Source organism: Eschscholzia californica, unplaced genomic scaffold (assembly GCF_041429995.1).
Source record: "Eschscholzia californica isolate CP2 unplaced genomic scaffold, dmEscCali1.0.p SCAF_6, whole genome shotgun sequence".
Taxonomy (NCBI): Eukaryota; Viridiplantae; Streptophyta; class Magnoliopsida; order Ranunculales; family Papaveraceae; genus Eschscholzia; species Eschscholzia californica.
The window spans coordinates 41,302,704-41,329,811 of NW_028238483.1; the positions used below are offsets into that span (position 1 = coordinate 41,302,704).

The window sequence follows — 27,108 nt, forward strand, 5'->3', positions numbered from 1 at the left end:
AATATACTAGTAGATTTTAACAATCCCAAGGAAGAACTCAAATTTGTTAATTCAAATCAAATCATTAACAACCCAAATAGAAAAACCTAAAATTTCTATGAATTAAAAATACAAACAACATAAATCAACATAAACAAAATCCAATAAGAAATAAAGAAGTAAACTTTGATTAATTAACAACCCACAAAACAAAATCAAACCTTTAGATCAAGTAAGAAGAATCGAAGCAAAAAACTAGTACATGATTGTATATGGGTAGATAGAGATATTCACCAGCTAGAAAGAAAGAAAGAGACAAGGAGCAGGTTGTTATTAGATCTGTGAGATAAAAAAGATGGTGAGAATATTAAGATTGTGTGTTCTTTTGAGCCTTGCCACCAAGAGTATAGAGAGAGAGAGAGAGAGAGAGAGTAGAGGTAGAAAGTAGAGAGAGAAAGTGTTAGGTGTGGGAGGAGGAGGAACCCAAAGTTTTTAGACTTTAGATGGAAGGATTGGAAATCAGACAAGTGATAGTAAAAAAAGAAAGAGATGAAAATGGTGAGTTGAGAGGGTAAGTGATAGATTGATGATGGGGTTGGAGGAGAATTGGTCAAACCCTTTACCATTGACTTTGTACTATCTACTCCTTTAATTTCAACCTCCACCAATTCACAATTGTAAAACTCTTCTCAAATCCTATAGTCCACCATTAGATTTTTCATAGTGGGGTTGTGTCGACATGGAAATAGTTTGACTAGTAGGGCTCCACACAAGAACAGTTTGGCTAGTAAGGCTGAGAGAATAATCAAAGGATGTCAATGCACATCCTAGATGGTCTTGTCTGAATATGAAGGAGCTAAGAATATTGGACGTGTAATTTTGATTTTTGATGAGTTTGTCCGACACCCATTTCTATATTCGGATTGTATCGACATGGAAACAGTTTGACTAGTAAGACTCGACACAGAAACAGTTTAACTAGTAGGGTTGGAAGGAAAATCAAGGATGCCGAGTTGGTTGTAGTTTGAACGAGCCTAAGGACGCCTGATTTTGACTTTTTGAAAGATGGTCTCACATATTCTTTTTTAGCTAGCTAATTTACTAGCTAGAAAGTTGAACCATTTTATGTATATGTATTTACCCGTTAAAATGTTTAAGAATTTATCTTTTTACAACTATTTTCTTCGAACATGATCGTGTATATAGTACGAGAAACAATCCCTTTAAGCTTGCCTGTGTTTCCGGTGATTTATTTTTGTTTTAAGTACCTACCTTTAAGGCTAAATGAACTTTTGGTGTTTTCCGGTGATTTATTTTTGTTTTAAGTACCTGCCTTTAAGGCTAAATGAACTTTTGGTCAACAAAATACAACTCGTGTTGACTTAGTCTTCCTTAAGAAGATAAATAAGAGAAATTTTGGGTTTAATGTTGATTTAGTCTTTAAATATTAAAATACATGAAATGTAGATGAAGACCTCAATTGTTGTTGGTCTTGAAACATTTCCGTTAGCACTTGGTTCTTTGTTAAAACCATCTAAAATGTGCAAATCTAGTTCGAAGTATGTTTGAACTTCTACAAATCAAACTTTATTAGTGTAAATTTGTAAGAACTCGTACAACTTTAACGGTTCAAATATGTGCAAACTCGTGCAAATTAGACAGGGCGTGGAAGTATAAAAAGAAGTGGGTTATTCCTTCTTCGCGAAAGATAATAAGACAGCCTAGAGACCTTCTACCCATTTTGATTTATAACAAATACTCACAAGTCATAGCTTAACATATGAACGTTCTTTTTTTGGAGAAGATAAAATAGTATCCTTAATGAAAAAACATTTTTGGTTTGATTTTTGGTAGTTTTTTTAAACACACTAACATAATCTCTAAATATTCAGGGGAACTTCATAACAAGTATCCCTCCCAACTTAAAATCTCAATAAACTCCTTTCAAGGAAAGAAGAAGTCAAAGGAAGAGCCTTAAAAATTAGTAGTAAGAGATAATGATATACTTCACCCTTCATTAAGTATAATTACTGATGAACTAAATGCCATTAGCAATCCATTGACAAGCAAATTATAATTCATTGCGTGTTGAAATTATTAGATGAAATTCACTTGACAACGTGTACTATGAAAAGGACTAAATCCGATCGGACTATATAAGCTTAGCTTGATGTAAATCAGTAAATGGTCCCAGGTCAACCATACTTGATCCGGATTATAGAAAGTTAGAAACCTTAAAAAAATCAATCCCACATTGGTGAAAGACATGAGTGTGGTGCTCCTCTTAAGAGGTTAAGCACCATTCCCTAGTGAGGCCTTTTAAAACCGTGAGGCTCAGGTGTGCCAAAGCGGATAGTATCACTACTGGTCCGCACCATCCTATAACATATTGTTAGTTTTTCAGATATAAAATATAAAGTCTTACAAGATTGTAAATGAAATTTGGTTGACTGAGGTTAATTTGGACAAGCTCATTTAAAGTTAGATTTAGATAGGTTAAAAAAATGTCAAGTTAATGTATTTTATTCGTTAATACACTAGAACTTTTATATTTCAGTCAAATTAACCAAATTGTCATTCATACATTTAAACAAGTCATCGTTTTTGGCATGATTAAAGCAAACAGATGAAATGTTTACCTAAAAAACTAAGCACCAAAAACCAAATTGAGGCCATTTAGTCAATATTCCATGAAAAATGGTTGTTAGGTCAAAGACTCAAAGGAGACAAAAAAGAAATCAAATGTACTAATTCAACATTAGATTATCATTTTGTTTTAGAGGATATAGAATAAGTCATCGAATGTGAACTCATGAAATCTATCAGTCTGGAAGGAACTTTCTAATTTTCGCAACCAAAAAACTTAAAAGTCTTCGGGTAAGACTTATATATAGTGATTTTTATCGTATACATAAATATTTACAACCAGAAGCAACCTAACATGAATATAAGAACGTTAATATCGAACATGCTTAATCGTTATCATGTTTATACCCCATTTCTAATCTAAGATGGTCTGAATTTAACATCGATCAATTAAAAAACTTTAATCATATAGACTAACAGTTATAACTTACATTATTCCACATTGAAAGCCCGTATATATAAAATGGCTTTCCATTCTACAATGTTCAAAAGTAATGCCCTAATTCTCAGAAGCTTAAGCAACATGAGAGTGCACGTGCTAGAGGATTTCGGTTAGATCATACCTAAAGAGGATCAGAGATTTTACGCTGTCATTCATTATTTGCCTTGGGAAATGACAACGAAAACATCCTCAAGGGACCATTTTCTTCGTTCTAGCTTGTGTTGAGGGTTTATTACTGCACAATCTGCAGCTTCCAGCCTATAACCTACAACAATTTCCTGTCTTTGTCGAGCTCTGAGCATTACATCGTAGAAGCTCAACTCTTCTTGATCATATAGATAGAACTCGGCTGCTCTTATACACATTTCATTTCCCTGCAAGTAATTTGATTAGTGGAAAGACGTGTATAAGTCACAGTGGGTACTAATATAAATTTCAATTATGTACTTTCAGGATGAGCCATGATACGAAGAAGATGAGAACGAATGAATTCGTTAAATGGGCAGTTAGGCTCGGCGGTTCGCAAACTCGAGCCTGGCCTGCCCATAGACTTAGGAGGCACCCGGCTGACCGCTCCGTTCATTAGTTATTATTAAATAATTTTTCTCACTCGGGATATACTTTTTCTTACCATCTTTCGAAGGGGTACAGCCGTACAGGCAAGGGCCTAGCCTCGACCCCTACCCGACTCAGAGCCGAACTACTTGTCTTGCGTTACTGTTTTCTAGTAATATCGATAGTTCGTGTCATTAGTTCGTTATGGAGAGACGTGCAAAAGTAAGTAGATAGATAGATAGATACCTCTTCTGCAAAGAGTTCCTCGAGTACCCGGTTGATTTGCTTGTCTTCGGCCACCATTGCTAGGGCCATACTGACCAATTCATTTGAGAGCACATAATCACTTATTCTAGAAACTGAAACCAAGTTTCTAGTCCTAGAATCCAGAATTTCGCTAATAATTATTGATTTATCTGAAGCTTGCTGCATTTCTCGGATCCAAGAACTGTGAGAGAATCCAACATGGCGCAAAAGATTTATCTTTGTCCCTTTATACGGCAAACGCTTGGACTGTAGTTTGATAGAAGATACAGACATGGTTAGTAAAAATCTTGAAGCTAAAAGCAACTAGCAACACACAAAGTCTTATACATGTTATGGTAGCTCATCTTTGAAAAATCGTGTGAGCAACGGTTCTTTTTTTTTTGTTGAACTTTGAGCAACGGTTCTTAGAAGTGAGAATAAGACGGAATCCCTAATATTGATCATCACTTCAACCAAATACTGCCTTCCATCTCTAGTCATAGAATAACTAGAGCATCTTATTAACGAGTTTGATTTTGACCTGTCTACCAGTTCCTCCAGATCTACTAGATTGCATCTAGGTGCTTTTTGAATGTTTTTGCTTTTGAGATGTTGGTATGTAGTCTGTACATCATATGTAATTAACCCTAAAACTCTAAGGATGCTCATATTTTGAATTAGACAAGGAGTCCAAAAACTTTTACAGCAATACAATGACCATGTCGTTGACTTGATGCCGAATTTGACTGCCCAGCTTTAAAGATTTGAGAAAGGAGTTATTAGCCTAGAAATCAATAATCAACTTCCAGGTATCATTGGTGTCTCTTAAGTTTTTATGATAGCATGCAGCTAGTCAGTTGTCAATATATTCTATATGGGACCTTCATGAAGTGTAATATCCTTCTCTTTATTATATGTGACTATCTCTCTCCATTCTAAGGTTAAAGTACGGTGGAACCACAATATACGGTATCAATACTCACAGAATAACATCATTTCCGGAAAAAAAAATCCTACCTAACAAGCAAAATGAGTGACTAAGTTTTAGAGCAATACAAGTACCTGAATGTCACGGATTAGGAGAAGAGTTGCAAGAGATCGCGAGTCAGAATGTACAATAGAGTCCTCCACTGACTCGTCTGCAAGAATTAAAATCTGTTTGCTTAGCGTTAGTACAAAATTCTAGGATGAGGAGATAAAAACACTGATCAAAATGCATATACATGACATGCAAGAATGATAGTACATTATACGCAAACAAGATAAATACTTGTGTTACTAACTAATAGTTTTCTCTTTAGGGATGCCAGCAAAAGTTTTGGAGCGAGTATAGCCCACTACTCCTCTCTAGAGGGTAGGGCAATTTCGTCCTAACTAGACAACCATTTCTCAATCATTTGGTTACAGCTGCTCCACGAGACACAATCGGGGGTTTGTTGGTCTTTATAATTTATATGCAGCAAGCATACACATGTAAACCAATTCCACCAAAATATTAAAGCAACAGCTTTTGCACATTTCCCTTCCTGAACTGCGTAGTATGTTATAAGGGATAACAACAAAGGATGAAAAGTCGAAAATAATCCCAAGGAAAACATCTTTTTACAGGTTGGACAACAAGATACTGAGATATAATCACAAACTACTAAACAATCACACGGATTAACAAGTCAGCCTAAAGTACAAGGAACGCCAGCATGGAAACTAGGTGGCATCATTACATGCTTAAATGTTTCAAGAAATGATTCCCGAGCAGATAGGATCTTAAAATAGATCATATATGAGACATGAATTTTCATGTACCACAAGCAGGGAAACAGATAAACTATAACAAAAATACCAAACACACTCAAGACAAGACGCGACGAAGAATCTCTGGCAAAACCTATGCGTATACACGCATGTAAAGGAAGCAAAAGGAACCTTGAAGTTCCAACAAATTCATAAAGAGATTATGAACTCACCGAATCAAATGTTTCCAAAGGAAGACTCTCAAGATGTCGCCGGATGACAACGTTTCCTTCCCTATGGACAAGACTTATATTCTCAAGTCCTGAGAGATCAAGTCCACCATCAGTAAGCTTCTTCTCTCTTTCTTTTATCGGAACCTCGTTAAACATCCAGAGTTGTGAACCTGGAGCTAACAGTGCCTCTAACACCTGAAAAAGGGCAGGCAGAAAAATCAAGTTACCAACTAAAGTTAATCGTTGCGCAAGAATGCTTCAAAAATGAAGTCATTCATGAGTTAAAAATACAACCATTAAGTACCCGTTGCCAATTTGCTAAGAAAACTGAACTCAGAAGCAAGGTACCAGTACTTTATTGTAATTATGAAGTAATAAATGTAAGTGTGTACACTAAGTTGCACAAATACAAATAATGTTCTGAGAATTTCATAGTGTTTGGAGTATTATCGTGCACATTCCCGTTTGCTTCCACAGTTCTACCTAATGCACCGAAACTACCGCAAGACTCAAAAGTTCAATTTTAGAAAACCATAAAATATTTTCAATGTCAGATGAAGTGAAATACATGTAACCAAATTACCATGATCATGTCATCAATGTCACGACGCCAACCACAGAACAGAATCTTCTCCGGATATTTTGGAGGGGTAATGACATTTGGAAAGTCTCCGCTGTTGACCTGTACGCGTGAAGGGCATACATCAGGTAGGAAAACATTGATGAGACAAGGTACTACCTTTGATAATTTCGCAGTACGAGAACATAATTTTACTGCCGTATTCATGTAAAGAATTTGTTAATCAAACAAGCACATTAATTGAGCTGACAGCCTGACACATTGATTTTTTTTTCTCCCACTACCCTATTAATAAAAATATCTCTATAGTCTATACAAGCCATGTTATGCAGACAGTTCAATGCAAATGGACACAGAGATAGAAGCTTGCAACAACAAGAACAATTTTAGGGTTATAGTTTCAAGTAAATTCTTGAATTTAACTGCAGAAAGAAGCTTGTAAGTGAAATCCAAGAACTTATCTGATATAAAGAAGTTTCATAAATCTACAATGAAGAATTTACAGCGAAGGCCGACTATGTTGTGTAGGGAAAAAAGTATAACCTCTGGTATAGGACCTGGGCTATATGTATCATCATCCTCAGCTATGACAAGGACTTCATCACCTTCTGTCAGCACATAATCATCATCTGGATTTATAATAATCTTTCCCCCAAGTGCAGCAACCTTAACTCCACATGGTACTGCATCGGGGAATGAAATGAGTACGTCTTCAAAACGCAAACCAGTCAATTGTGGCCATCTTTTGATGTAAAACTCTGCATTTTCAAATCCTAAAATATCCTCCCATATCTGCAGAATAAAATGAAATACTCTCAATATACTACACCCAGAAATGAAAAAACTATACATAAACGATACTAATTGCAATTATATTTGTAGCAGTGTTTATAAAGGTGTCACAGGGCAGTTGGTGTTTGAGCATGTGACAACTCCCCGCCTCATGGGTGTATGCATCCTTTTTAGATGTCTATACCTTTCAAATGAAAAGGTTCACACCTTATTATTTTCAAAAAGAAAATAACAATTCGTAGGGCTAAAACTCAGTCTTCCACTTATATGGTTGTTTAGAATAGATAGTTCATTGATATCGAAATACTCTTGATTCTTATATAACTGATAACTGCAATGACGAGGTGAGGCATGCTCCTTTCTCATCAAGGCTTACGCCTCACCTCTGAGAAACAAACCACCCCAAGTATGCTTACTGCTTCAAATTGTATCCTACTGGCTACTGCCAACATATCGAAGTAGAGTAAGTGCTTAGGAACTAGGGAGGAAAACCTCCACATCAGATACTTCCAAGGACCCTGATGAAAAGGTTGCGTGGAGCACATCTTATATAAGCCACGCATACTACCAAGATGATAATGATAAATAGTCTCCCTCAGGTTTGTATAATGGCTGTCAGAATGTATAACTTGAGCACACGACAGAATAGATAGAAGATAAAAAAAACTAATACATGCCAGGGAGAGAAAGAATGCTTCATCTTCACATTAGGTAGCTCTTGGGCAGACAGCTAAAGCGACTTACGTCAACTTTAAAAATTAGTCTGTGAAACTGTTCATAAAACGAAGAGCTACTAAGTTGTTAAAAATCTGCCAGTAAAGTGAATCTCGTAACAAACCTGTGCAAGCCCGGGTTGGAGAGCACATTGTATCATCAAGCGGCCAATCACGTCGTGAGCAACTACTGTTTCAATGACTTCTCCTCCAACAAGCTTCACCAAGGGTTCATTGTCAAGATCGCTCATCTCTACAACTACATGACCGGACAATCCCTCTTTCACCCCACTAAGACTCAGCACAACCCTCAAAGCACGAGCATCGCTCTGATCAAAGTAGATAGTTTACAATCTTAGACTACTCTTCGGCATACCTTCGTACGATATTTACTAAATAAATTTATGGAAAAGTAACAACTACAAGATTGAAGTGAAAAAAACCTGATCTGCATTTTCATCTGATGCCAAAACTATAATAGCACGAGCCTTCGAAACAGAAACCTACAATAGCAGCATGCACAAGATAAATATAATCGGAAGAAACGAACCATATACATGAGTTATCATCAGTTTAGTCAGTTTACTTTTTTTAAGTCGGCCAGTATGAGAGGACTGCCACTTCTGCATATGACAGAGGTGCCCATAAAATCAAACTCTAATTTTGCAATATCCATCTCCATTTCTTCCTTGTCTCTTTCCGCAAGAACCACAACAACACCACCACCGATGCTCTTATTTGCTATTGCTAACTGCTTTAGAAGTGACCCCTGTTTTCAGACAGTTGAGGAAACATAATTAAAAGATACCCATGAACTCAAGGTTGGAACAGAAAATCATTTTAAATCAGCTAATTAGAAGCTCAACAATTTTTCAGGAGCGTGAGGGATAACATAAAATTACATTTAGAAAGAAACTTAAGAATCATAATGTCCAGAGATGCAAGAGAAATGAACCAACCACATTTTCAGCCGATCAAATATGAAATACCGTAATACCATGTTATAACCCAAACAGATTTTTAAATTGAACTCAAGATCGACATACGTTAACAAAATAATGCATTAACTCTAAACTAAGAAGTTCACCAGTAAAATACCAATTTGTCACTCCATCCGAGGATTAGTATGTGACTCCTTTCAATGACCTCACTCTTCCCCTTACGCAATGAATCCACCTTCTCAGATATAGCATCAGAAACAAGACCAAGCATCATTGCGAATATAAGCATGCCTCCTGAACTTATAGAGACCGAGACAATCCTTGGCCCAGTACCAACCCTATCAGCATGATTTCCTGAATCTGCTATGAAAGTCCATGTAAGCCAAATGGCCTCAGCAAGGCTTCCATCGCTGACAGCATACATTGCCAATCCGCCCAATCCTATAAGAAGTATAGTTGCTAACAAAAGCGCAAGAAGCTTCGCATATGGGTACACAGAGAAGAACACATCAACTCTATAGGCAATCCTTTTCTTCAAGGGAACCTCCTCATTATTGTTATTCCTCTTTAATAACATCCTTAAGTAAGGCAGATATTCAAGACATAGAAACAAAAAGAACGGTGTCACGAGCATTACTAGTACAGTATACAGAGCAACATTTCTACTGTTAGCATTAGCCAAAGATTTATATGAAGTATCATCTTCGAATTGCAAAACTTTCAGGTTGTCATTAAGATTGACACCATTTCCACTACACAATTTTCTAAGATTAATAATCTCTTCCTGCAAATAAACATATAAGTGACATCATAAATGAATTCTTTCAGCAAAATACAACCGAATCTCAGTACACGAATAAAAAAGTCGGACAATAGAATTTGTCGAAGAGCTAAGGACATGTACCTGTAAACTTTCGACTCTCCTTTGCAGAAATGAGGCGTATATTACAGAAAAGATACAGGTGATGGTAAGCTGCAGCAGAAAATCAAACAAGGTTAAAGCTAGTAAATACGGACCTAGGTAGTGTTTGTTTCTCGTAGTCTGAATCGGACTCATCTGAACTTGAATCGTGTGACTTAGATGGACCCAAAATCATCCATCCAAACTAGTTAGACATCAGATTCAGATAAAAACAAGCATTACTCTAGTCAATTCAGACCTCGAGTCAGATTTCACATAACTATCAAGAAATTGAATTCAAGCTGGAAAAAAAAAGAACTTAAAACTGACCAGTATATTGATTGAGCTACTGTTCAATCTCAGGATCCTTCTGAGGAAAGATCGATTCATTGAAGAATTAGAGAGATAATAAGAGGAAATGGACACTTCACCAGAATTCCTCACTTCTATCTCTTCCAGCCTGCGATCTGAAACAGTTAAAGCAGAAGTACCAACTAAATTCCTCGAATTAGGTTGGTTCTGATCTGGAACAATAGGAAAATGAGGTAAATCTCTCTTCGAAGACTTACTAGCTTTAACCTTAGGTCGATTTTGAACAGTATAAGGACCAACCAAAGATGGATAATACCAATCTCTATCAGAAACACCGGCATCACGATTCTCTGATGAATCATCATCAACTGAATTTCCAATTGGAGAAAATCGATTAGAAGAAGTAGCAGTGGAGTTGTGTAAATGATCGGGAAGTGTGCGAGATTTCTTCAACAAAAGTCGTCTATCAGTATTGCTAAGGTTTTGTCTGTGATTAAGGTTTGAATCTCCATTAATGTTAGGCATTATGAACTTATAATGATAGAAAGGAAATAACTAACTACCTTGATCTGTTAAGTTTCTTCATCAGCTAGTGAAGATCTGTTGACAGTGATCTCTTTCCAAAGAAAAAGAAGAAGAAGAAGATTCCATTGTTGGAAATTTTGAGTGATCTGATCTAACTAGGGTTTTGAAAATGGGAACTGTAATTCAGAGAAGAAGCTTCTGATAAAATATTATTATTTTTCCATTTTTTAAGAGACAGAGAAAAGTTGTATGAAAACAGTAAACTGACTAGGATCCTACCGAGTACCGATTAGCGGGTTATAGCGGTTTAAAATGTTGAGTTATTTCTTTTTTGACCCCCTACTTTGTGACCAACTTCCTTCTTCACTTCTTATTTTTCATAAATTCAAATATTGCCCCATTATAATGGAAATGTCAAAATAAAATTAAATAGAACAATATAAATTCCACCTCACCTCTCTCTGCACCTCACCTCTCTCTGCACCTCACCTCTCTCTCAAACTCACCTCTCTTTCTCTCTCCAACTCACCTCTCTCTTCAACACACACTTCTCTCTCCAACTCACCTCTCTCTCTCCAACACACGCCTCTCCCTCTCCAACTCACCCCTCTCTCTCTCTCCAACATCTCTTTCTCTCTCCAACTCACCTCTCTCTTTCTCTCTCTCTCCAACTCACCTTTCTTTTCTGCGAAAAAAACTCTCATCTCTCTCTCTCTCTAAACACTCCGGCGAAGGGGGGAACTCCGGTGAGAGTTTTTATTTTATTTTTTATATGTTTGAAGGGCATTGGTAAATTTTCTGACCGACGACCTTAGTCGGAGAAAAGAGATGTGAGTTGGAGAGAGAGAGATGTGAGGTGGAAGTGAGGTGGAATTCATTTTTTCTATTTAATTTTATTTTGAAAAATATTTATAGGAAGGATAGTTATGACATTTACATTAAAAAGGGTATTTGAATTTATGAAAAATAAGGGTCAAGAATGAAGCTGATTACAAAGTAGGGGCCAAAAAGAAAATAACTCTAAAATGTTTAATGCCAAATTTTAAACACTTAACAAAAGGAACTTTGGACTTCACAGTTTTGTAGTTTATGTCAACATTGTTAACCACATAGGCAATTAAATATTGGCGTGCTTATTCAATTCATAAATCATAATGTATTTTTGTATTGTCTCTTCGTGATGTATCAATGTCATGTAATGACTTTCGTAATCGATTTCCCAATAAAAATTGACAGTCGAAATCTGATATGAACACCCAGATAACGTCTATATTTTGCGTAAATTTCTCTATCTTGACACGTCAAACTCTGGTTGACTAGGTTTTGACTTGGAATTTCGAGCCTTATGTCACTTTTGTTAAGTAAAACATTTGTTACTCAAGGTTTGAAGTGGTATTTTGTAAACCAGATTAAACATTTTGAGACTCAGTACGACAAGAAATAGTAGACATACCAATTTTTTTTTTTTATGAGAAAAGTAGACATACGAATTTAGTTGAAAAGATGGGCGCATTTCTTGTCTTTATATCAAGAGTAACACATGTACCAGTAATAAGTTCTTTCAACAAAATAAAAATGTATCAGTATTAAGTCCAACTGGTGGGCAAATGTTTTTGTTACAAAACCCTCATTTTTTAGAATATTCTTGGCTTTTGCACACATTTAATTTAGTAAGTTTTTGAAAGTAAATCTTGCGTGAAAGATTATTCATATGTATAAATGTAAATTAAATCAAAGGAGGAAGATCATTGTAGTAAGTGATACATATCTTTGTTCTCAACAAAAAAAAAGAAAAAAAGTGATATACTGTATGTCTTTGCCATGGGAGTGATTCCAAAGCCATAAAAGTGGATTGATTATATAAAGATAATTGTGAAGAAAATTATGACATAATGTGGACGATGGAAATCAATTTTTGAGAGTTAAAATGGTGACCTGATTGAGAAAGTAATTAACCATTTTATTTTATAGTAATTTAGAAATGCTAGATTCGTAATATCTTTTTGAGAAAATGCTATGATTTATGAATTGAAGGCTGATCTCAAAGTTCAATAGTTCCAATTTAGTGACTCGAGTTACAATGTTGCTACAAACTTACGTGGACTATTATGTAAATTTAATCTAGACATAATAAATATGTAGAGATTTGAGTGATTCCCCAGATTCTATCAAGTTGATTATTTTAAAATAGATTTAAAATAATTTGTCTCTTGCTAATATTCACCTAAACCAATAGCACCATTATACATGCACACCACCATTATTATCTCTGGCACCTCCAGTACCAGCATTACCAGATTACTTGTCAATCTAGTACTTCAACCATGACACAACATTAGCAATTTAGCACATCACAACTATACCTTTACCACCACTACCAAGGGCTTACCACCGTGAAAATTCTGGTTTTACTCAAAAAAAATATATAAAATATAAAAGCTAACATATTGACTTTTGATTCGTAAATTACTTTTTACCAAATAAAATTAATTTTCTTAATGGTCTAATTTTGTCAATCAATAGTTTTTCTACTTTGTGTTGTCAAAGCATCGTACTAATAGATTCTTTATTCTTTTACATAAATTATGTTAAGTGAATGGGAACTAATGATTTAAAGCACCTATGAGGATAATATAGTTGTTGTATCACTAAAAGCCTATTATGGTTGGCCAGTTATTTAAAGAACTTGTTTTGTCATTTGGTTTGAATAAAAATGTTAGAACCATTGAGTAATTGCTCAAATAAAACAACATCGGAAAGAAGATCTTTAATGATAATTGACCGCTGTAACTATAATAACCACGACTATTTCTACATCTACTGTCATTTTGAGAGTTGTTCAAATATCACATTTTTACAACATATTAAAGAGCAACTACAACTAACCGCACCAATCGTTTAACCATCTAAAAACCTTGAAATCACAAGTGAAGGATCGACATATTGAGCCCAAATGATAAGAAGTCCGTTCACACAATCTTGTCCTTCAATATTGAATTGTTTTCAAAATTAAACAGAGAAAACGTTTTCTTGATACATAACTAAACAATGTATGTGATACTCTTCTGCTGGTCAAACAGCTGTAGGAGGCCCCTATAGCAATTCGGGGAGGCGCCTATAGAGGCGCCCACTTTTGAATCTATAGTTTAGAGGGAGTGTCATCTCATCGAATAAGAGTCATTGTCTAAACGTATTACTAAATACTACCTTTTATAATGGTGCATAATTCTAGATGTATTGGATCACCACTCTTAACGGGAAATGTGCCAATTGGACCCATCATACTCGTTACTCCAAATAGACTGGTTCCAATTTGACATATTTTTCATTCAAACTTCCTAACCTGTAAGAATATTATTTTGTAATTATTCTAATGATAATTCCTAAGAGCCCCCTCAGTTCATTACCAGATTGTCACTTGGTACGTATCTTTCGCGAAATGCGAGTTTGACCCTCCCTCTTCTTTAGAGTTTCATCACTTTGAGTCAAATCTTTCTCCCTGACTTATCTTCTTGAGTTCAAATCTTTCTCTCCTCGAAACCAAACAGAAAATAACATATAACTAAACTCAAAACACACGAAATTATTTAGTTTGAAACAACATCACAGAACACTCATAAAAACGTGCAGAAAGAGTCAGACTTGCCAAGAGACGAGACGATTTTTACAACCTATACCAAAAAACACCCAAGACGACGAGACGATACCGGAAAAATTCCAATTGTTTTCATTCAATACATTAAATGAGGTATAATTTTTCTTCGAAAGCTAATTTCTACTAAGGTATGCATAATAACAAAACACGCTATTTCCTTAACAAAAAAAAAAAAAAAAAACAAAAGACGCTATTCCATGAGTTCAATTCTTGTATCACGAATTCAAAATGAGGACTAAAGCTAAATGTACTTTAAAATTAACACTAAATTTGAAACGATAAATAATTAATAGGACTAAAGCTAAACTTAAAAGAAAAAACTTAAAGAGCAATTAAGTGTAAAACCAAAGCAAACAAACCGTCTAATTATAGTAAAACTCTAATAACTCTCCCATATTCATATTGGCATTCAATGAGATTATATTGACTGTATCTGTTTTCAGTCTCTTTCTTAACCTAGAGAGAGAGAGAGAGAGAGAGAGAGAGAGAGAGAGAAAGTGTGAGTGTTTTACAAAGAAGAAATCTCATTCATACACACTCACATACCCTCTTTAGTCCTTTCTGTCTTCCATTTTCATTATTCTCTCTAATCTCTATATAACCCTTAACTCTGAAATCTCATACTCTGTTCTTTTTCAGTAAACCTAAAGATCACCCATTGTTCTATTTTTCCATATAATCTTCACTCCATTAATCCAATATTTCAAATACCCAGACCTCAAAATCACAAATTTTATTAACATTTGTTTATTTTTATTCCTACCCATTATCATTAGATCTATTATCTGATTAAATCTAATATGGATACAATCAGAAAATCCAGAAGTACTAATTTTTATAGTTCAATTCTTGTTTCCTTCTTTCTTATTCATCTTCAAGGTTCAATCTTTATAGCAGGTAAAATCTCTCTTTCTCTCTCTGTTCAATTCTGTTTTTTTTCCTGTGAGAAATTTCAAGGGTAATAATCTTATATAATTGAATTGGATGATGAAAATCAGAAGGATATGATGGGATGGATCCAAAAGGGAATATAACAATCAAATGGGATGTTATAAAATGGCATGCCGATACTTACGATGTAAGTTTTCTTCTTCTTCTTCTTCGATTAAGGTGTTTTTTTTTTTACATGGGGAGCTTAATTAATCTCATTTTCTCTCTCTAGATTTCTAGAGAGAGAGAGAAGAGAAGATTTGGCGATTCATTGTCCATTTTTCAGGCAGAATGTGTCGTGGGACCTACTTGAGTTAAGGGGGGTGTTTGATTTGTTCTAAATTAAAACGGGAGCGTTATAGAAGAGAAAGGGGTTTTGACGCTTTGATTAGGCATAAACTAAAGATTAAAAACCCTAACAAAGAATATTTTTTTCTTTATGGTCACCAACCATTGTCTAAGGGTTCAAACCCGTGTCTGTAATCTGACACGTAAACAGTAGAAATCAACTCAGTAACCACTCCAGTTAAGAATTATCGACAAAGAAATTTATATCGTTTGTTAAAAATAATGTTTAGATGTTTTTCTTTGAAAAGTATGGAAGTAGTGGTGTCGGGGTATTAGTTCATAAGAAATTTATATATACATCCAAGTATCGAAAGTGTTTCTCTACTTGAAAAAAGGGAAAGAAACGTAATTGAGATTAAGGCGGGTAGTCTGATTTCGTCCGATCTCCTACGTATGCATAAATAAGCTATCAATTTTAGATTTCCACTTGATTTGGCCCCCTTCAGAATTAAACATAAATTGGGTTGCATTCATTTTTTTTTTCTTTTACATTGATAACTTTTACTTCGTGCTTCATCGAGAAGTAAGGAAATAGAAAGGGGTTCGAAAAGAAATAACTTGTACGATTGAAATTTTTTCTTACAAATTTATTTTTACGGAGCACTCGAAATTATAAATTTCAGAAACATCATCTTTACGTATAAATGTCAATCAAACACAACATTGATGTAACAGAAGCTCCGTTATCAACGATCGTTACCCATAAACAAATTTATTATTACTAACATGGATATGTTTTTTTTATAGGCATTGATAACCATAACAAATAACCAAATATATAGACATGTAGAGAGACCAGGATGGAGATTAAGTTGGACATGGGAAGGAGAAGAAGTAATATGGAACATGATAGGAGCAGAAGCAACAGAACAAGGCGATTGTTCGGATATAAGATCAGATGAATTACCACACTCATGCCTTAAAAAACCAGTTATTATTGATCTTTTAGAAGGGGCAGCACCAGATAAAAAAGTATCAAATTGTTGTAAAGGTGGTTATTTAACAACAAAGAATCAAGATCCTACTAAATATGGTGCTTCTTTTCAAATGAATGTTGGAAGATTTGTAGCTAAATTTGATGATGAAAATGAAAAAACTGGTCATATTCATAATAACAATAGTGGTTATAAGTTTAATGTTTCACATTTGATTATACCTATACCTCAGAGTTTCAGTATTGGTTTACCTGGTTATACATGTGATAATGCTACTAGGGTTTCCCCTAGTAGGTTCACCGAAGATCGTGGCCGTCGACATACACAAGCTCTCAGTACGTATTCTTTCCGTTCTTTAATTTTTTTTTTTCGACTTTCTTGTATTATTTCTTTCATTATAATACAAGCCTTTTTTTATTATTTATTGAATATAAATTTGGGGTTTTGTGTGTGAAGGAACGTGGGATATAGTATGCACATACTCACAATATCAAGCAACATTATCACCTACATGTTGTGTGTCCATGTCTGCTTTCTATAGTGAAAATATTGTCAATTGTCCTGCTTGCAGTTGTGCCTGTCAAGGTGCACCAGGAACTAAATGCATCAAGTAAGTAGACTATCTCTCTCTTTCTCTCCATCTATATAAATTTGTAGGATCTTTAACACAGTATGAGTTAAGGTTGGAAGTAAAAATAGATAGGGTTTTTATAACTAAAGAGACAAAATTAAGACACAATAATGTCATTTAAAAATATGTATAAGTGTTGTGAGTACGGTCTTTTCTGAATTATGGTTTATAATCAAAATGACCAAATTAATCTTAATCAGTAGTTTCAATTGTTAACCATGATCATAATCCTTGTTAGAATATTCAATACATTGTCTTAATATTCTAATGTATCTACAGTCTAAATTTTATCATCGTTCCATCGCATTTTTTTTTACAGGTCGGGTGATTCTCCCCCTCTTATGAAGAAAAACAATGAAGATGAAGTTTTACCTCCTAAAATTTTATGTTCACAACATATGTGCCCCATCAAAATTCATTGGCATGTGAAAACAAATTATAAGGAATATTGGAGGGTTAAGGTCACAATAAACAACCATAATTTCGCTAAGAATTATACAAAGTGGAGCTTAGTGGCGCAACATCCAGCCTTTCGAACTTTAACACAAGTTTTCAGCTTTGAATACAAGCTCGTAGACGTATATAAAAAAAGTAAGTGACCCAAACTTTATAACATAAATAAATAGGTGTTACTCGAGTGTAAGAATAAGAAGAGTGGAAAATACATCTAATATTTTATTTTTATGTGCAGATGATACATTTATGTTTTGGGGGAAACCATATTTCAATGATATGTTGATGCAATCAGGGGATAGTGGAAATGTTCAAACAGAGATATTATTTAAGAAAGAATCAATGTTCACATTTGAAGGAGGATGGGCTTTTCCAAGAAAGATTTCGTTTAATGGCGATGCTTGTGTTATGCCTCCACCAGATCAATACCCTACCCTTCCTACTTAGTCTCCCTTCCTCTCCTCTTTCTCTCTCTTAGATTTATTAGGGTTTAAGTTAACTTTGCAATATAGAGATTACTTAGTAATTCTAGTTGTTTAAGATCAAAGGTTTTTTTTGGTGTTGGATTAGCATTCTTTTATTGAATATACTGGTAGTATATTTTGCGTATTAGTTTAATTTGCAAACAATTTGCTTTACTATATGGATCTAGTACGTCTTTATTTATTTATTTTTATTTTTGTAACATATCATAGATTGATGAGACGTTTATATAATTATGAAGTCCGAGTTTCTCGGAAATTAACCAGTACACAAGGGAAAATATGGTCACCATTTCCTAAGTCATTTGTTTAAGACTTAAAAATGTCTGTTAATTTCCTGTTTTGTAGCTACATGTTTAAAATTGTGTAGAACTGTGCAGTTTTGCATGAATGAGACTTGTACTTGTAAATCATTTTTTCAAGATTTTATAGTTTGTACAAAGACTCTAACCTAAAAAGACAATGACACGTCTTTTTACTCCTATAAACTCCTAAATATGTTTAGTTCTAATTTATAATTTAAAAGCAAAAGCATAATCAGTTGTTAAAATGACAAAAGTGAGAAAATTTAGAAGCGGAACTCCATTCCGGAATAAGCCTCGTTTTTACTTTACTTTTTTCTTGAAAAGTTGCTCTATCTGGATCATGTTCAGACAAATCATGGCTAGACATATACTCCTTCTGGCCGGGATATGTCCGGTGTAGAGTGTCACAACTGTCTTTTTTTTTTTCTTTGGAATTTAGTTAACCTTACCCTTGGATGTCATTATAGTCCGAAGTTATCCCTAATAAATTGGTAAAATTCATTTTACACCCCTAAGATGACAGAATCCGTCATTTCAGAGTTAAACTGGCACGTACACATTCTACACATCCTCCGAGAGACAGAAAACACCCCTCAGGACAAACACAACTCAGATGTAGCCCTACTATGTGATGGTGTATGTTGTTTGATTCATGACCTCTCCTAAGAAAAAAGCAACCTCTGGTCTAATTGGTCCTTCATCAAAAAAGTATACATCATATTTTTTCCTTTTATGATTTTTATCTGTAACTCCTTCATTGGGACATATAAACAAATGATTGAAACTTCGGGAAAAAAACAGCATTACCCTTTTTTGTTAAGGATAGCATTACCCTACTATTCACCACAACTCGTATTCAAGATATTGATAACTTAAGGGCATGCCTCGAGTATTCACCACAACTCGTATTCATTCAGTAATTCTACCCCTTCTGAATTCTTGGACTTCGCTCTCTTTTTTTTTTTTGTTGAAATTGGACCTCGCTCTTAATATCGTAATTCTTCCAAGCTATGTCTCAAAAACCTCTTTAATACGGACTGTGATGGAGACCATCAAGATGGGCCTCACGGCCGAACTAGTTAGAGGGCCTCATGGCCGAGCCCATTAGGGTTAGAGTTTAGGAGTTTCCATGTTTTAGTATTTCCTACTAAGTCTAGGTTTAGAAGTTTTTATGTTTGAGTATCTTTGATATTTAGGAATCCTAATTTAAGTTTATCTAGAAGTTCCTAAGTTCCTATAAAAGGAAGTCAGGTCTGTCCTTGTTATTCAGAATATTATGAATCAAGTTTATTGTTAATCAAGTTTATCGTTTTGTTCTTTACTTTATCGGTTTATTTACGTATTTTATCAGTTTATTTACGTATTTTATCATTGTTAAAATGGTGGATTGCATTACTTTTACGCTTCCGCAACAATCTACATCAGACTGCATTGCTAACACTCGTTCATAGTTTTCCTACAGATGGTATCTTTTTATGGCGGTTCTTCCTCTAATGACCGCCATATCTATGATTCTTTTCTCTCAGATTAAGATAAGCTGCAGGCATCGCTCCGTAACTAAATGCAGAGTAAGGAGACATACGAGGAAATGAGCAAATGACCCAATGTGTCTTTCCTTATGAGTAGCTGAATTCCTTGAATGCACTATATGAAGGTAGAAAATCTGAACATTCTAAAAGAATCAGAACGACTTCTTGACTCGCGGCATCTAAGCTAGCTCAGTAGAGTGTCTTCGGTCTGTCTGAAGACAGTCGTGAATAAATTGTACAAACACTTCACCTATAAATAAATAAAAACATACTCTGCACCAAATGATTTTATAATTGTTCTGATGAATTTAAATTTTTTCACATTGTGATCCGCAAAGAAATACGAGGTGAAAATAACTAAGCATAACAAACACAGATTCTACAGTTTCAAGTCAAGAGAGAAGGTGACAGAAAAACAAAACACTGCCATGAAATGTGAAGCTTAAAAAGAAACAGGTTCCTCTCCTCACCAATACTATTTCTCTCTCTAAACGGCTTCTCCCATGTTGACTAACAAGAGTTCAAATAGAGCTCCAATGTCTAAAGTATTGCTCAGCATTTCAGTTGCCTAACTAATAAAATGCTGTCTTAAAATGGAGTACTTACTAGGTTGGATGGTTAAGATTTGGAAGAAAATGGCCTAAGATGAGAGTTGTCGAGAACTAACATCGACCGGAAGAGCTACCTAGTGAGCACGTGACATCTTCACTTTTGGCATCACCTTCTTCATCTGCTTAGCTCGGTCTTTTGCTTCTCTCTTTCGGATAGCCTCAGCGCCTAGAGTAGCTTCCAGTTCCTCCATCATTTTCTTCTTCTCTGCTTTCTTCTGTTGTAAAGCTTCTTGCCTTGCAAGTTGAAATTCTTTATATAGCTCCTGAGCAGCCTTCGATCTAGCTGCTTCTGTTTTAGATCGTGCCTACAGATACACAAATCGAAAGTGAAATTATAATAATCGATCTTGAGCTAATAATGTGTAAGATGCAAATTTTGCCGTGCCAAATTACAGTTCTTATCTTCATATGAGGCTCAGAAATTTTCTTGGGGCGGGCCAAATCAGATACCGGAATGGGTTGATGAGTCTCATGGAGTCACCGTTGGGAGTAAGACTATCACTCCACTAGGATTTTTCGCAATTTCTTAACCACTTCAAACGAAAAATGATAAATTAACGAACCTGTGAACTGAGTTTGTAGCGCCCAATAAAATCAATATAGTAAGGTACGAGAGCCACCAATCTTGTCATATCAGCCATGTTATTGGCGTCTGGGAGAGCAAACTTGAATATCAACATTCTTTTGTGTGACACTGAGTGTTGATCAGAGAAATACATAGAGATGAACCCCTTCCCGAACTTTTCAAATGCTTTATCACCAAAAACCTATCAAAACAATATCTAGTCAGGATCTGAAATTCAAAGACCAAATCAAGCATCCTACCCAGAGCAATGAAAATACAGAATAAAGAAACGGAAGCTGCTCTAAAAACCCCTACTTCTCAATATAAAACCATCAAAATCCTAGGGTAGAAATTGACAAGAAATATTGCTTTAGATCAAATTGAACGCCTATAAGGACAAGAGCTAACCCAAGTACCGAACATAAAAGTTTACTAGGAAACTGCAGAAGTCGTTAGATAAAAGGAGCATTTTGAAGCCTTGAAATTTTAGAACATTTTGTAGTGCAAGAAATGAGGTTTAAATGTTTGCTCTTATAATTTCAATAAGATTATTTCCACACTAAAATGGATCTTCCCTAATTGCCTTTATCATCAATTCTTATGCTCGTTTTCTCGAACCCATGTCTTTTTAGTAAAAGGTATAAGAGTTTGAGAAAAAAAGTAAGAAGTAAGGTGCTCAGATAAGCCTATAAAACTTTCTAAGGCGGGAGCTCACTAACAAAAATAATTAGAAATCGGAAACAATAAATACCTCTCATCCAATGTTTATAATGTCGGAACGATTAAAAAACAAGTAAACAGACAGAATCTCAAGGACAAATGCACAAGTTAATCGTAGGGGAGCACCGTGCTGCTAATAAGCTAACTAACAAGAGGACGCCGAATAAAGGAAGCAGAGACAAGACGAGGAGTAGCTTTGGCCTTATCATCCTTTATTAAATGAACTACTCTTAGTTCTACGGATGAAGATCAAAGATAGACAACGAGCCTTGAACTCGCCAACTCTCTCCGATATCTATCTTTTTCTCTTACACAGAATAAAGAAGCAGAGACAAGACAATGAGTAGCTTTGTGCATATCATCTTTCGTTTTCACGATCTACTCTTAGTTCTCCATTTGAATGTCAGATACAGACAACCTCCCTTGATTGGCCTTGAACTCACCAATTCTCTCTTGTTTTATCTTTTTTGTTTCACTAAATTAATGACTACGAGAAATATTAACCAACTTCTCGAAACTTTACTAGTAATCAGTCGTTTCCTAATCATTATTTCTTCTCCTGGTGAATCTCAAGTCATAATGCACATAGACACATAGCCCATCATTTATTTATTTTTTATTTGTACTGATCTCTAAAAATGTATCTTTATCATGCCCTTCAACTCCTACTGGTAATGCAAATTCTAATACACAAACGATAAAAAACTCAAATTGGCATTGACTTTTAATGATAATAAACTAAACTCTAGGAATAAGAACTACATCTATAATCGTATCGTGTTAGCAATAAATAGATAGTTATACCTGATCAAGAACTGCATCTGAGATCAAATCTCCAGCAACCTCCTTTGATTCAGTGATGACAGTCAAATCCTCAGCAACCCATTTTCGATTCGTTGGAGGAGATGTAACCAAATTAGCATATTTTTGAAGATCAGGAACTTCTTTATGCATCAATTTAGCAGCTTTCTTTTTTGCAAGACCAAAAATTACATGATCCATTGCATCATCATTCATATAAACTTCAAATGTGATCTCATCTTTACAAGGAACAATTAAATTGTAAACACTAGATATCAAATCCTGTCTACTTTTAAGTTCCATAGTAGCTAATAATCCTTGACAAAATCTCCTCCCACTAGCATAAAATTTGAACACATTTTGCCCTTCTTTTAACAACAATGGCGTATCTTTACCATCTCCAGTACCCAAAAGACTAAAATTCTTATCAAAAATTGAATCTTTAGTAGCAAATTTAGAAGCCCAAGCTAAAGCAATATTTTCATTTGCTTTTTTTCCAGTGAAGTAATTAGCAATGAACATAATGAGAAAACTTACACAGATGATCTCAACGATGAATGAACGAGGAGAAAGGGGTTGAGATGGTGTGGTATCCGGGTTTGAATTGGATTCAGGATCTAAAGGAGGAACATTTCCATTTCCATTTTCATTTTCGGAATTAGGGTTTGCTTCAGATTCTTGAACTGGAATACCTTCGAATTCATCTTCATCCCAGTAATCAAAAGAAGCAGATGATGAGGGTTTCGTAGTAGACGGATCAGAAGATGGAGAATTCACCGTGGGTTGTTCTTCGATGGGTTTTTCATGATCTGTTTTGGTTTGAGATTGAGTTAGGGTTGGAAGAGGAGAAGGTGGTCGAAGATTGGTAAGTAGATCGGATTCGGATGATTCTTCTTCTTCATCATCACCTTCATCTCCGAATCCTTCAAATTCAGCCGCAGAAGCAGAGAATCGAGAAAGTTCATGGGTAACAACAGAGAGAAGAAAGAGTAAAGCGAGGAAGTACCAGAGGGTCTTCTTCTTCGCCATGGCTCAGCTCTCGCTTAGAGAGAGAAAAGAGGAAATTTAGAGAGAGAGAGAGAACCGTGGGTTTGACAGAGATTGGAAGTTTGGTTTTCCGTATTAATTGTTAAAATGACATGAGTGTCCTTCGTTATGATTTGAGGTTTTGGTGGGTTTGGATGCAGGTGTGCAACTATCCCGGAAAAGATTGGAACCAAAACAAGGTTTCCTTTTAGTTGTAAAACAGTGAGATTTGATCTATTGTTCTTGTCCTTGGAAACTAGACGAATAATTGTTTTTTTTTTTTTTTTTAAGGATAGACGAATAATTGTTTGATCATTTACCTTATCTTCTGCCCCTTATGATATGTCATTTGATCCTATTTGTGTTTTCATGTCATTGGTGGACTTAGCAATCGTATGCCTTCTCGATTTTATGGTTAGTTCAAAAGTTATTAACCCTAACCTAGAAAACCTTTCATTATTGGTATTAATATCAATCATCAATCACATAGGCCATTTGACTAGACAAAAATACTAAAATGTTTCAGACTCAATTGTTGTTGACAATTCATCAGACTCAATTGGTCTCTTGCTCTCTAACTAGCCGACTGACATTCTGAAGGAGATGTCCTTCGACCAAGGATGCAATACGAGCAATTTGTCGGATTAGGAAACCAAAATCCGGACCCGAGTCGAGTTAATTGTTGGGTTTTCCTCCTAGTGGGGAAACCTAGTTGGGTTTTGATTAGGAAACCAAACCCGGACCCGAGTCGAGTTTCTTTGGGTCAGTTACTTATGACGGTGGAATTAGGATTGAGGGGGAGTTTATAAATACTACCTTAACCTAATTTAGATGTGTGTGTGAAACACCAAAGGGGAGAACACAATTAGAAACGTACAAGAGAGAAGGGAGAATGAGGTTTGCCGAGAAGAGCGGTGGCCGAGTATTTTCAGCACGCACAGTCTTCGTTGTTCGGAAAACCCGACGGTGAGATCTTCTCCGATTGAGCTGAAATTTGGCAGAACTGTTCTTGACATATTCATCTAGTATTTGTACGGAGGGATCGTCGATTGATCGCCGGAATCGTAGTTAATATAGGGTTGTTTTGGACTGCAAATTTCTGGGCTGTTTTGTTCTTTCTTGTGAGGGTTTCTCTGTGTTTCTTCGTGTTTGAGATAGATTCCTATTGGAATTGGAGTCTCGGTTGGACGTAGTCTGTAACTACTTTGCTATCATAGTTGATTTGGTTGGACTACGAGTCCCGTGGTTTTACTTCTCACATTGAGGAGGTTTTCCACGTTAAAAATCGTTGTCTTATTTAGTTTCAGTTCTTTGTTTATTGCTCCCACATATTCTTCTATATTATCCTCATAACTAACACAAAGGGAAAAACTCTTGTTTCCCCTGCGCCTAAGTGCCCGTTTTTCCCAACATTAATAGCTTCATACGGGAGGGTTTATTACATTTGGACCATTATGCCTGTTTTATTAATTCTACCAGATTACATCATCAAACCGGCAAAGCCTGCAAGATCTAAAGTTTGAAAAGACCAATAAGATCCGAATACCGCAACATGTATTCATGATAGACAAACTAGATATCCCTTTTATAGGGTTTTGGACTTTCCTAGATAGACTTGAATAAGAATTCCTAAATAATTAAATACTGCAACTTGCCTAAATAACTGGACTAACTCTGGACCTTTCCAATTATTGGAAATATTAAAATAGCATAATTCCTAAACCAAATTAATTAATAAATATACTAAAATAAGAACTTTCTAAGTCTTCTCTCTTTGGCCAATTGGACCATGACCGGGTCCGGTCATGGAATTAGTCTCCATGCCGGGTGCCCCTGCATCAGCATCCTCTTCCCCCAAGAGGTTCGTCCCGAACCGTTTGTGAAGAGAATGTAGTTCCTCCGATCCATCTTCAATTGGTAATAATGTCACAATCTTCTTCTTCCATGGAAATTCATAAACATTCAAACGACCACGGTAAGTGGCATCAACATCAGATTGCCATGGACGTCCTAAGATGATGTGGCATAAATCCATATCTGTAACATCACAATTAACTGCAGACACATAAGAAGAACCAATAGAAAGATTAATGGTACACATATGATCAACTTTTGTAGTAGTACCGGACTGAATCCAAGCAGTTTTGTATGGTGAAGATTTAATCACCGTAGGAATACCCAAGAAATTGACTAGTTTAGTAGAAATTAAATTCTCTACACAACCATTGTCAATCAAAATAGTACAAACTTTATTCAGTACTGTTCCCCGTGTAACGAACAAATTCTTTCGTTGAGATAAATTCCTCTTGAAAGGTGTGAAAAGAACTCGTCGAGTTAATAACATAACCCTATCACCATTGTCGGGACTAGTGTCAACTCGTTCAAATTGATCCTCATCTGTATCCGAATCAGCTTTCTTTTCTACCAAAGTAGCCTTACCGCGAGAGGGGCAAGCATTAGAATAGTGGCCTGTTTCAAAACAACGATAACACTTAACTGGTGGAGGCTTTTTATATGGATTTTCTGGTAGTGATTTAGTACCGTCTTCCGCCTGCTTTGATTGATCTAAGTCATCTGGTAGAGTTCTGACAGTTTGATTTCTTGTACTATGCCCTCGGAAAATTGAACGGGAATCAGATTCAAAAGACCGAGCTACACTAATACATTCAGAAACCGAATTAAAAGCTCTCAAATTAACCAAATCTTTAATATCATTACGAAGTCCATCCTTGAATTTTTCTACTTTCATTGACTCAGAATCTGGGAGATTGAGTCTAGTAATAAGTCGTTGGAATTCCGAAGCATATTCCTCAACGGAACGTCTTCCTTGGCGACAACGTAAATAATCAACACATAGTTGGTTCTCATAATCCGGAGGGAGGAAACGGGAGAACATTAATGGTTTCAATTCTAACCATGAAGAAATAGGAGGGAGGTGTAATAAACGTCGATTCTCAGATTCCTGTTTCCACCAAGTAAGAGCAGTTTTAGATAAATAACCAGTTACACAACGTACCTGTTCAGGGCCTTCAACTTGCATAACATCAAAAAAAATCTCAAGTCTAGACACATAATCCAAGAAGTCTTCAATATTAATCGAACCATCATATGAAGGCACTTCCATTCGAATACGGTATGAAGAATTAGTGTTTGAACGTTCGGTGTCGGAAATAGGAGTGTAATTCTCACGATCGGTTTGAGTGTAATGGCCTACCAAAGGATGTCGTTGAGGTGTGTTTGTAGGACGGTTTGAAGGAGGAGTAGAGTCGCGGGTTTGGGACTGGGAATGGGTTAGGTTATGTTCTCGGTTTCGGTTGAGGGAAAGGGATTGGTCTCGGTTACGAAGGTGTGTGGTGGTGTCGGGTTGGTCATGGTGGATGGGAAACTCGGTTTCTAGTGGGCGGCGGTGAAGTGAAGGTTGTAGAACCGGGTCCATAACCGATGTGGTTGTTCGTATCTCGGAATGGGGATTTGGGTGGTTGTTATGTTGTTGGTAAATTGGGTTGGTTTCGGTTTGGTTG

General features: G+C 35.7%; 4 protein-coding genes across 16 annotated transcripts; 2 read left to right on the forward strand and 2 right to left on the reverse strand.

Annotated features, from left to right (window-relative positions):
- Positions 1-3,015: 3,015 nt before the first annotated feature.
- On the reverse strand, positions 3,016-10,936 carry LOC147534983 (ion channel protein). Of its 13 annotated transcripts, none has more exons than XR_015227754.1 (14): positions 10,635-10,876; positions 10,329-10,558; positions 10,090-10,226; positions 9,763-9,831; positions 9,016-9,642; positions 8,504-8,686; positions 8,361-8,420; positions 8,043-8,246; positions 6,956-7,204; positions 6,416-6,514; positions 5,833-6,027; positions 4,931-5,007; positions 3,869-4,135; positions 3,016-3,441 (listed from the first exon to the last, which is right to left on the reverse strand). XR_015227754.1 is itself a non-coding variant. In XM_086648465.1 (14 exons), exons 3-14 carry the CDS (start codon positions 10,147-10,149, stop codon positions 3,223-3,225), a joined length of 2,325 nt encoding a protein of 774 aa, XP_086504591.1. In that variant the 5' UTR covers positions 10,150-10,226; positions 10,329-10,439; positions 10,635-10,936; the 3' UTR covers positions 3,016-3,222. The 13 variants fall into 13 exon arrangements, 8 of the variants coding, with proteins under 8 accessions (XP_086504591.1, XP_086504590.1, XP_086504588.1 ...); XR_015227752.1 differs by having other exon boundaries at positions 10,090-10,253; positions 10,635-10,847; XM_086648465.1 differs by having other exon boundaries at positions 4,931-5,023; positions 10,329-10,439; positions 10,635-10,936.
- A 3,666-nt stretch (positions 10,937-14,602) lies between these two features.
- On the forward strand, positions 14,603-18,189 carry LOC147534984 (COBRA-like protein 6). Its single transcript, XM_086650462.1, has 6 exons — positions 14,603-15,148; positions 15,250-15,329; positions 16,277-16,799; positions 16,921-17,074; positions 17,415-17,686; positions 17,787-18,189. Exons 1-6 carry the CDS (start codon positions 15,052-15,054, stop codon positions 17,993-17,995), a joined length of 1,335 nt encoding a protein of 444 aa, XP_086506588.1. The 5' UTR covers positions 14,603-15,051; the 3' UTR covers positions 17,996-18,189.
- A 1,026-nt stretch (positions 18,190-19,215) lies between these two features.
- LOC147534985 (Cytochrome C assembly protein) lies at positions 19,216-19,927 on the forward strand. Its single transcript, XM_086650160.1, is given in 3 exon segments — positions 19,216-19,329; positions 19,692-19,821; positions 19,824-19,927. Coding segments are annotated over 3 exon segments (348 nt in total).
- Positions 19,928-20,138: 211 nt separating this feature from the next.
- LOC147534986 (uncharacterized protein At5g49945-like) lies at positions 20,139-24,041 on the reverse strand. The gene is made up of 3 exons (XM_086648468.1): positions 22,565-24,041; positions 21,039-21,242; positions 20,139-20,780 (listed from the first exon to the last, which is right to left on the reverse strand). The coding sequence occupies exons 1-3, from the start codon at positions 23,588-23,590 to the stop codon at positions 20,550-20,552; spliced, it is 1,461 nt and encodes a 486-aa protein (XP_086504594.1). The 5' UTR covers positions 23,591-24,041; the 3' UTR covers positions 20,139-20,549.
- Between the last annotated feature and the right edge of the window lie 3,067 nt (positions 24,042-27,108).

Excerpts from the sequence above, each read along its gene's own strand:
- LOC147534983 (XM_086648459.1), bottom strand. The coding sequence starts at position 10,596 with ATGCCTAACATTAATGGAGATTCAAACCTTAATCACAGACAAAACCTT. Across the intron at positions 4,136-4,930 it reads TCCTAATCCGTGACATTCAG|TCCAAGCGTTTGCCGTATAA; the intron begins GTACTTGTATTG and ends ATCAAACTACAG. Across the intron at positions 3,442-3,868 it reads AGGAACTCTTTGCAGAAGAG|GGAAATGAAATGTGTATAAG; the intron begins GTATCTATCTAT and ends AATTACTTGCAG.
- LOC147534984 (XM_086650462.1), top strand. The coding sequence starts at position 15,052 with ATGGATACAATCAGAAAATCCAGAAGTACTAATTTTTATAGTTCAATT. Across the intron at positions 15,149-15,249 it reads AGGTTCAATCTTTATAGCAG|AAGGATATGATGGGATGGAT; the intron begins GTAAAATCTCTC and ends GATGAAAATCAG. Across the intron at positions 17,075-17,414 it reads CCAGGAACTAAATGCATCAA|GTCGGGTGATTCTCCCCCTC; the intron begins GTAAGTAGACTA and ends TTTTTTTTACAG.
- LOC147534986 (XM_086648468.1), bottom strand. The coding sequence starts at position 23,590 with ATGGCGAAGAAGAAGACCCTCTGGTACTTCCTCGCTTTACTCTTTCTT. Across the intron at positions 21,243-22,564 it reads CAGATGCAGTTCTTGATCAG|GTTTTTGGTGATAAAGCATT; the intron begins GTATAACTATCT and ends TTGTTTTGATAG. Across the intron at positions 20,781-21,038 it reads GCTACAAACTCAGTTCACAG|GCACGATCTAAAACAGAAGC; the intron begins GTTCGTTAATTT and ends GTGTATCTGTAG.